Here is a 10,633-nt window from a genome sequence, read left to right as displayed (position 1 = left end):
TATCATCAGGTGATTAATAAATAAGTAAATAACAATCACTTTTTGCCATTTCAGGTTTTGCTACACTCACATACATTATATTTTAACTGTTAGAACAATGAATGATGATCATTATATAGAAGTACTTCGAATATATTGCATTCTTGGTTTATAAAAAAAAAATCCCATCAGACTAAATTAACTTATTTTAGTTGTAATTAAATCTGCAAAATAGGGCAGGGTGCAGACATGCATGTTTTGAGGGATTCTGCAAGCATCTCTTATTTTTCATCACTGATTTGCTTGTATTCATCAACACAGTTTTCTTTCATTCAGTTGGTTTGGTGTTAAAAAAAATACAGTTTTGGATTTGTTTTGCTTTATTTGAAGTGCAAAAAAATAAAAAATGTTGGGCATGTTGTTATTCTATATAAATACCTCTCATAAATGGACATTTTTCTTTGTTTTCCCCATAGAAATAAAGGGGCAACCGGGATTCACTTTCCACCATATTGTGTGACAAACATGCTTGTGGCTGTCTATTCGTATTATACAGGACAAAACTGGTAGCCGGTCTTAAAACTGAAATGCTCTAAATTTCCCCAAAGTGATCACATCGTACAAACGTACTCATGCAAACAAATATTGAGTCTAAAAGATTCAGGGTTAAAGACATTGCAATGATCTGCGTGAGTAAATAACAAAACTGAAATTCAAGCTCAAAAAGTTCATCACATTGCTCACCCAGCAAATTAAAAGTATATCAGATCTAGAATCTAATCTGTACTTAACACACCTAGAAACCCGTTCAGTACAGATGTTATAATATATAATAAAATAATATAATACACCATGACACTGAATGTAATGAGCTTCTGTTAAAAAATGATTTAACTTGAAATTAAATTGAAAATAATCAATTGAAACATTTGGGGGTGTTTATTGTGTCTAATCTTCACATGCTACTGCTGCAAAAAACAAAACAAAAAAACAGTATATAAATTCAATTTGATTTGAAATGCTCTAAAAAGTGGGACATTTTCTTTCTCTGTACATGAGAAATCAGCATTTGCTAAAACAAAAAGTCCTGAGATTTCAGGAGTTCAGGCAGGATTAGCACAAAAAGTAATACATAGCTCCAGCGGCATTGCATAGTATTGCACAATGCTCAAAAATTATATTGAACAGCACAAATTTGTTGCTTAGTGCATTCCACGGAAAGATTTTACCTGCCAAAAGTTCAAACAGGTAAAAATATTGTAGGATAAATCCAAAAACACATTATCCTCTCACATAGTACCAGACCCAATTTTAAAGAACATCGACAACCATCAAACTCTATAATATGAAACAAAATTCATTTCGGATTATTTATTTTGTAGGGTTGGTGTTTTGACTAACATAAAGCAAGAAGTATTACATGCAGATATATTTTTTTAAGGTCATGTAGTTACACTGTTGCCTGCAACAGTTTCTCAAATGTGAGCATTTAGCATAAACAGCAAAAAGGTAATGTCTCTTCAACCGCAGGATTCAACACAATAGTATAAGATTTATTGCTTGAAAATGTTTTATTACTATATGGTTTCCAAATATAAGAAGAAAAAATATGATTGATTCAAAAAAAAAACTGCAACATAATTTTGTTAGTGTACTGTGAGCAGATACATAGGTCACCATGGGGAACAGTATTTACCTTAAACAGTGGTGTAATATTCAAGACATTAAAAGATGTAATCCAGCCCCAGTGCTTCCGTTAGCACTGATGGTTTTAAACATCTCATGTCTACTGATTAAACTCCACAAATGTCTCTTTATTCTACTGGATGTAGACATGGAGACATTTTGGGTCACTATTTTGCCAAATCTCAGCATTAAACTTCTGGTGTAATTTAAACCATTCAGCGGTGAATAGTGAACAACAGTCCTCCATTGTTTGCCATGAAAGTGTCTTTACTTTCCATCCGATCGACCCAAAATACAGCCAAAAACAAACAAGCAAAGAACAGCTTACAGCATCCAGACGTTCCGTCTGCCACTTCTTACTGATTTAGCGGAGCCCTGCTCGTCGACTTGTTCTCCAAAGAGCAGGCCTTGCGTTGTCTTTACAATCTTCGGATCAGTACAAAATGAGATCGAGTTTCTCAGAAACGTACCTTCATCTGTGATGAAGAAAAAAGCCAAATGAGAGGGACTACAATGCAATTCCATTGGTTTAGGAGGGGGTGAAAAGTCATATCCATTCTGCTCTGACACTGCAGGAGGCCAAACTCATCCAGCTCTTCTGAATTCTTCTCTTCTCAACGTCTCTTGCTTCTCTTTGTCCCCCTCATCCCGTCCCTCTTTTCAGGCTTAGTTGACAGTGGGCACTTGGTTGAGGCTGTACTCTTTGGCCTTCAGTCTCAGGTTAGCAATGCTGTTGGCCATGTTCATTCCCTGTGTGGAAGTGGTGTTGGCACAAGTGGGTGGGTAGGTTGCCATGGTGCTGAAAATAAGATATGAGAACGATAGTCAATTTAAATTTTAAATTCACAATTTCAACTAGAAATTGATGAGAAATGTGCCTCAAATTTAAAATAAATAAATAAAAATGGAAAATTTGGACTGTCTTCATGTGAACCCAAAGATAATGCTTAAGATTTCAGTTGAAATGATAAACCATAAATAGAAATTTAAAAAAGTACTTGCATTCTGTGGGCAGCATTTTCTGTGGCACTCGCATTGGCCCTCCCTCCGGCCTTGGGTACCAGCTTAAGAATATATAAATAGTTAACAATTCTTCATAAATACTGTATTAATATGTATGCATTTTATGTGCACAGTAATGCGTCAGGTGTGCGTTGAAATTGTGCAAGCTCGTTTTACTGGCACGGTCGCTGGTCAAATGCGTATCCATGCCAGAAAGGGTTCCCGGTTGAATTGCATATTTCAGCTGCTGGGAAAAAGGTATTTGGCCGGAGTGGCAGGGTTAGTTACTCTATACGGCTTTTAAGAATGAAGATTACTGTAAATCAGAACCATAGTGTAACTAGAGTCACAAAAAATCCTGCCCAATGGACTTTACTTCCTCTGAAAGTCAATTTGTATCCTATGGCCCGAAGGTCATGAGGGTCGCAGGCGGATTTAATATGGTTTGTTTTCAGATTATCACTTCATCTTCAGGGGATCGGCCCACCATCACTTCCAAAAAGAGAGGCGGAAAACGACTCGCTAGCCAATCATTGTGCTACTTTGGACTATTTTACCTACGCACTACTGCTGGGAAAAGCAAGGAATTGCCATTTTTTCCTTGTTTGCCGACACGGCCCACCGATTCCGCCAAAATTTTGACGAGCTTAAGAATGACATTGTGCAAAAAAATCGAATTTAAACCGTTTGGATGAAGAAAACATGGGCAACTGGAGAAGATGAAGTCACGGCAGGAGAGCAGAAGACACATACAGAGAGGAAATGAAATGAAACCAAAGCGCTCAGATGAGAAGGATTCAGAGGGTTACCTGTACGGGGCTGCGCTCCCCCAGGACAGGTAGTCATTTGGACGGGGTGCGGGACGGGGGACGATAGGCTGCTCCACTGCCGTTACGTCTCCCGAGTAGGATTTAAGAAGTGAAGCGTTCTTACTGGCCAGCATCGCCCGCTCATTACGCCGAAACTTTGCCCGTCTGTTTTGGAACCACACCTATGAGAACACAAGCCGAAATGACACAGTACAGTGGTTACTCCGGATATTTAGCGCACGGTGATGAAAGGCAAATTGCAGAGCAAAGCAGATTCTTAGACTCGAGACATAACTGGTATAATATTTCCCACATCGAAAAAAAAAAAAGGTTAGAACAAAGCTATAAAGTTTCCGATTTTTTTCTATGTTCTCTGACATTAGATGATTCACTGTTCTGCTTGAGATTGTTACTGACATACAAATATGATTGGCTTAGCTATGATGGGATTCAGAAAATGGAGCGTGAAAATTTATATCAATTCAATCAAAAAGCTTTTGAAGTCGTTTTTTCTCAGTCTCAGCCTTGGCGTAACTAGCCTATATTTTGCCTTTGTAGGACTGGGCTTTTTAAAATTCAGCCTGATCTGCTGGTGCACACATGTACACCTTTTTTGCAGAGGACACATCAGAAGCTTGAAGAATGAGCAAACGCGCTTGCGAAACATGGTTGAAGGCAGAGCGGGGAGCCCAGATCTCGAAGCCTTGGCTGCAGCACCAGGCCTGGTGGAGGCACAGTGTCCGGTTACGCAGCGCCTGAGGAATGAGCTCAAAGTCTCTTTTATCAAAGCATTTCTGTATTGCTCCCTTTCTGGGACACATTAATTGCAGATGTGTTTGTTCTATTTCTTTCCTTTCGTTCTCTTGATCTATAAACGGGAATAATCCCCATCTTTCTACAAAAACAGTCTCATTACAGGAGAATGTGGAGACTGGCTGCGGCCTACAGCATGTGTGCTGAGAGGCAGAGTGATCGGCTGGGGCTTTTTAAATGCCGAACTCTGGCGATGGGGTCGATGACAGTGGAGAAACAACACAACGCTTCAGTGTTGCCATCACGTTTATCTGTAACTGCATCCTTGCTGTAACCTTGAATTAGCAACTGGTTAAGGCTTCATTTTTAAACATTTGTTACTTTTGAAGTAGCTTTATTTGCATAAAGCTTCAGTAGTTTTTTTTTATAAATTCATGTATTTTCTAATCAACCAGTTAATGGACTGCAGTCGATGATTGTGAGGTGTGAAGTTTACCTGAACTCTAGCTTCGGTGAGATTGACCCTGCGCGCCAGGTCCTCTCTAACAAAGGCATCTGGGTAGTGTGTCCGCTCAAACACTCGCTCCAGCGCCTGCAGCTGGCTGCTGTTGAACGTGGTTCTATTCCTCCTTTGTTTCCGCTTCTTCTTTTCTTCTGAGTTTAGCTGCTCATCTGGTAAAACATACACATATGATATAGTTATCGCAGGTGCTGCAGCTTTTAAACAAATGTCCCATCAGCAGGCGTTTAGTTCTCACTATGTAATATTTTATTATTGACATTTTTATGTTATCTCGTATGCTGTTGATTTCGATAACAGATGATAGCAAGATTATTATAAAATTAAAAACAAAATTTGATTTTTTCTGGGATTATTATTAAAGGGATATGAAAGAAAAAGTCAAAACTCTTTGATATTTTTGTGTGCAAACCAATTAAAAAAATTATATTTACTTTTATTTTTATTTACACGACTTTTATAGTGTTTTACAGTGGCTTGAAAAATAACATTTAATACTATAAAATGAATTACACTGCAACCAGTGAAGTCATCCGAGTTAATAAACCGATGGAAATCACTGTACAAAATACCCAATGAAAAATATTTTGCAATGAGCCTAGACATTTCTAATGAGACCATAAACCAGAGGCTAATTTAAATATAACTTTTTTTTTTTTTTTTGGACAAGTTTGAGTTTTTGTCCTTGCTCATGCTTTATCTTCAGTGTGCAGTTAAGGAGAGATTTAGAAAATGACAAATGCCCTTGCTTGCCGTACTTTTACAATTGAATTAAATAATAAAAGATGTAAAAAAAAAAAAAGAGCATGTTCAAATAGGCATATTTAGAAACAAGTTTTAAGAGTCTATTCCCATCCGTGTCCCCACTTTATAGCCAAAAGCACAGAAGTAACTTAGACTCTCATGAGACTTGATAATCATTCAGCTGACAGCACAGACAAACTGCAGTGTTTTGTTTTTTTTTGCACTTCATGACAACAGTAGTTCCCAGATCATAATTTTCCAAAAGGATCACAAGATGAAATTTGACATTTGACCTAGGCATAGCAGGGGGTATAGTCCCTTTAGGCCTGTTGGAAAGATTGTCAAATGCCAGCATTTTATTGGTTAGAATTTCAGATTCACTAGATTGTAAAGGTCAGTTTAATTACTATTTAAACTTCCTGTTTGTTACATTTAAATGAAAACTCAAGTTGTTGGCATGGGCTTGTTATGGGGATTCTAAAAAATGAATCCAAGGGTTTTAGGAAAAACACTAACAAATAATGAATGAGTGAATTAATTATAACAAAACATACTATACATTGTGTTCAAATACCTCGTGCATTTTATTCTGATTTCCCTGTCGCTATTTGTAATTTCTCAGTATCTTGGAACAGTGCTCATAAGATGACAACAATATGGCCATTTGTTTTAATATACATTTCAATAGGAGTTTGATCATATGGGAGCTGATTTCAGTAAAATGTTGTTTATAAAAACATAAATGTATGTGCTAACCTGTAAATGATAATAAACGTATATTCTCAGAGGTTGAAATTCTAGTTGTGTGAATGATGTGTGTGTAATGTTGATTTGTTAAAGAGAACTAACGGATTTATGCTTTTACAAGAGCCGGGTAATAAACGAAAAACTGATGTGTCGAACAATGCAATAATGACGACATTTCATTTTCACTAATTACATTTTTAATTTCGTGATAGAGAGATAAATACAACAGAAACAGTTGTGAAAAAAGTGTTAAGATTGTGCATTTTAAGAACGGCAATTTACAAGCCAACGCGATTATCTTATATTGTTGCAATAAAAATAAATAAAAAATGTAGGCTAATGTAAAAAAACAAGAAATAGGGCCTATCCGTAATAGCATATAGCCTACTAAATTTTTACATAAGTTTATATAATAATCCCCTTGTAACCTTATTAGCCTAAGTTTGAAAGATAGCAACAGGCCAAAATAAAAATATTTCCATTTCGGCCATGCAGCAAAACACTGAAAACACGATTTATATTAATAGACAGCCTAAGTAATGGAAGTTTGCTATTTGATACTATAATCGCATATGTATGTTCTCCGGATGCAGGATAATGATGACAAATTATAGTGTTTAAATGAACTGAAAAGGTCCAGAAAGTAGATTTAGGATTTTGTCTGGGTTTTTTCCAACGCCCTTTTTATCGTTCCTTGGACCAAGCAAACTAAATAATAACCGCGATCTACCAGTTATTCAGTTCCACTATTTTTTTTTAAAAAAACTGAAATTTGTTGCAGATATTCTAATTATTATATAAAGCAAATTATCTTATAAAAGTCAATGTCAATGTTTACTGGGCCATATTTTCATTAATGCATTACGGGCTGGAATGTCAACAATCATAAATTATGTACAAAATGCGTTTACGACCCATAAACTTTTCTCATGCGGAATCCTTTTTTTCTGCTAGTATTATTTCTGGACAGAAAATTCGCCTTACCTACACATTTGCTAATGAAAAACTGTGTAGTATAATAGAATTAAAAGTCAACATAAATTCAATTTAGTGATTAAAATAAGGAATCGTCTGACAAGGGCTGTGTGCGGGTCCTACTCCATATTTACAGAATCAAATAGTCAATAAATCTGACAGTATCTTTTACGCTATATGCAAGTATCCTGTAGTTTATTGTATATTGTGCTGTCTCTGTTCAGTGGTATTGATATAGGCCTATCTACAACAAAACTTGATTTTCTTATGGAACATGAGCAGACACACTTACTCTCCTGCTGTGTTGTATCACTGCCGCTGGTTAAACCCGGAGATTCCAGCATAGTTCTGCCCGTTTCTCCGACACTTTCATCTGCCTGAGAACCGACCATTTCTCTAGCCTCCTCTAGATCCAACAGGTGGCTCACCGAGAAGTTCTTTTTGGCTTGCAGGTTTTCCAGGTTGGCTGTAATGGGACTCTCCAGTCTGCTGGATATGGTTGCTTGTCTGTCCATTACATGTGCATAGCTAGAAGTCATGACGCAAATGCGATACAAGAGAGAAAAAAACTGGGCAAGTGTATTAGGTTAAGCAAGCAGGTCCTCCTCGCATATATTTGAAGACAAACTCATAAGTAACAGCGCCTCCAAACCGCCTTTGCTTACTATGATAGCTAGCTACCTATAGGAAAGTTGTTCCCACAGATCCAGGTAGAGCAAAATTACAACCTGGTCTAAAACTTTTTGGAACTTAATTGTAAAGATCACGATGTCATTTGAATCCGTTCACCCATGTAATCTCTTTCTGCAAAGTAGCCTACTGTTGGTTCAATAAGAAGAAGAAAAAAAAACTCCCCGAGCTCCACGGAGTTGTTGACTGAGCGCCGATCCAGAAATGCTGATGCCTTTCAGATGCATGTGCGTAAAGCGTCGAGAGGAGGCAGGACACTCCGGAGCTGTTGGCTCTCTCCTCTACTCCTCTAATCACTCACACCCACACGCTCTGGCACTTCAAACGCGCGCTCACTGGCATGCAGTGGACTGGATTGTAAATGAAAAATTGAGACCCCTGGGAGAGAAGATGGAGCTGAAAGGCTCTCGTAATTACGTGGCAAAAGACTTTGTGCTGTCTTTGACGTTTAGCAGTAGGCTACCCACCCCTCCCTCCTCCATCACAGCTTCCTTCTTCGAAGGTTAACCCTCCCCAATCTTTGAATTCCTGATATCTGTCACTTATTATCATTTTGCACAACAAAACTGACATAAACAATGTTTAAAGTGAAAGGTAAATCAATCGTCCAAATAATGGGATGGTTTAGTTGAATAGCCTATAGCCTTCTACACCTTTAGTCAGGGCAGGGGTGACACCATTTTTAATTTTGCAAACGAAAACTAGGTTGTCAGGTAAGCTTTTGTACATGGACCATTCACACAGGACGCTTTGAAAACGCAAGACACAGGGCAAAGGAATGGGGTAAAAAAACAATGCAGAGATGGGGTTATAAAAGTTAACTTCTTTTAACTTGAGCGCTGTGTTTTTAGAACGCAATGCAATGGCCAAAGACATCTGTCTAGCGCACATTTACATAAAAAACAACATCGACAAAAAGCGTTGGAACTTGGAATAAAAAAAATAAAAAACGCGTTCTGCTTTCTTTGTCAATAGTATTTTCCCCCTGGAAAGACATGTTTTAAAATTGCGCTTAGCGTTTTCGCTTCCATGCACAGCCTCTTTTTCATTTGCTAGAAATAGCCTAATGATGATGTTGATAACTTTCATTTATTATTTTTTTCAGTGTCCTCAAATAGGCTAAAGAATTGGTAATGGTAGTCGACATTTATAGGCTACTTTATTCAGCAGAAATAAAGTATTTAATTTCTCAGAAAACTTTTTTCAACGTTTTGTACAGTAGTCCCACTATAAGAATATGCACATTCATTTAAGGCTTTGGCTGCAGTGGCCTACACATGTCCAGCTGGGACGGGAGTCGTGTCAGGCCATTTGGTGCCTTTCACAAGGTAGATGTCCATGTGTTACAATGGCAAGATTCTATAGGCTCCTCACTGCCACAGACATCCCGTAGCTTCCAGCCCCAGATCTGGGAAAAGAACACTTGATGCCATCAAAGGAAAACGGATTGAAACCAGATGTGCTGCTTTCGTTCTTTCCATGTATTTAATTAAGCCGCTGTTGGGATGGAGTAGACCTTTTTCATCATTAGTTTTCCCTCTACATTCCCTCAGCTGCCAGCTCCTCTACAAGCGACTTCTCTCAAAAAAATCTTGCTATCGGGGTGATCGTGCAATATAGAAGACAGTTTGTAAAACCGGTCCTTTCAACCACAACCAAAACGTTTTTTTATTCAAATGTCAAATCCTTGTGCCACATGTCCATCGTCGTTTAAGCACAGACGTCTCAGATTAAAGGCATTGGGCTTCATTTGTTAAGGGCCTGTCAAAAGCCAAACTTTAAAAGTTTTTTTTTTTTTCTGTTTCGTGATGGTTTCGAAAAACAAAAAAGATAATTTGGACACCTTTGCGCTTGGATCAGATTTATTGCATCATTTCCTTTTTAATCAAATTCCATTGATTTAAAATATATTTTGACTAATCAAGTTCCATGATTTATCCGCTCATTTGAGATTGAAATAAAACAAACTAGAAAAAAGTGTATTCTCTATTTTCACCATTTACGTTTTAAGATTTTATTCATCTCCATGAGCTTTCCAGGCCTGTAAATCACAATCTCGCCGATATTCCTCTAGGTTTTCCATGACCGTGGGAACCCTGTAAATAGATGGACAGAATATGAAATGAAAGGCTATTATATTTCGCTCTGAGTGAACCTAAAACACACACACACCAACGGACAAATCATCACTAAAATGTATTTTGTTGGCTAAATGTAGGCCTATTTCTTTGCCTGTTAAGATATAAAAGATTTTATAATGTACATGTGTGTAATTGAAAACATAACTCATGACTCATAGCCTATACTGTGGATTGACATAATGGCATTCTGATAAACACAGACTCAACTATCCAGCTTAACGCATGAATTACAAAAGGAGTTAATTGTTTATCGAAATAAAACCCTGAACAAGAACAATGCACACAGTTCACGTCTCAGAAAATATAGGCTATATGTATCCACAGAATCGAAAACCCTTGAAAACTGTTCCGTTTGTTTAAAAGTGGCTAATTTACAACAATTAAAACAGACACAAGATCTTGTTGGACGAAAATAATAATAAAAAGGCAATTTGTTATGTTCATTGTAACCACACTAATTAAAGTAAGAAGTAATTTAAACACAGGGGATCCAGGGCAAATGTGGCTTTGTTTGGTTTATAGGCCTAAAATGCAGCACCATCGCATCAATATTGATAAATTATTATTCACACGCATGTTTTGATTTG

General features: G+C 37.4%; 1 protein-coding gene across 2 annotated transcripts; it reads right to left on the bottom strand.

The window, feature by feature from the left end:
- Positions 1-365: 365 nt before the first annotated feature.
- prrx1b (paired related homeobox 1b) lies at positions 366-8,196 on the bottom strand. 2 transcript variants are annotated; one of them, XM_084091975.1, is made up of 5 exons: positions 7,508-8,196; positions 4,726-4,901; positions 3,477-3,658; positions 2,668-2,729; positions 366-2,464 (listed from the first exon to the last, which is right to left on the bottom strand). In XM_084091975.1, the coding sequence occupies exons 1-5, from the start codon at positions 7,752-7,754 to the stop codon at positions 2,409-2,411; spliced, it is 723 nt and encodes a 240-aa protein (XP_083948101.1). In that variant the 5' UTR covers positions 7,755-8,196; the 3' UTR covers positions 366-2,408. The 2 variants fall into 2 exon arrangements, with proteins under 2 accessions (XP_083948101.1, XP_083948100.1); XM_084091974.1 differs by lacking the exon at positions 2,668-2,729 and having other exon boundaries at positions 904-2,464; positions 7,508-8,093.
- Positions 8,197-10,633: the final 2,437 nt, after the last annotated feature.

The sequence above is a fragment of the Abramis brama genome (genome assembly GCF_963993115.1).
Source record: "Abramis brama genome assembly, chromosome: 18".
NCBI lineage: Eukaryota > Metazoa > Chordata > Actinopteri > Cypriniformes > Leuciscidae > Abramis > Abramis brama.
The sequence above is the reverse complement of the archived record's forward strand: the minus strand, read 5'-3'. Positions and strand labels throughout refer to the sequence as shown.

Coding starts and splice junctions, on each gene's coding strand:
- prrx1b (XM_084091974.1), bottom strand. CDS start 7,754: ATGACTTCTAGCTATGCACATGTAATGGACAGACAAGCAACCATATCC. Junction 3,659..4,725: donor TCACCGAAGCTAGAGTTCAG/GTAAACTTCACA, acceptor GTGTTCTCATAG/GTGTGGTTCCAAAACAGACG. Junction 2,465..3,476: donor GGGAGCGCAGCCCCGTACAG/GTAACCCTCTGA, acceptor TCTTATTTTCAG/CACCATGGCAACCTACCCAC.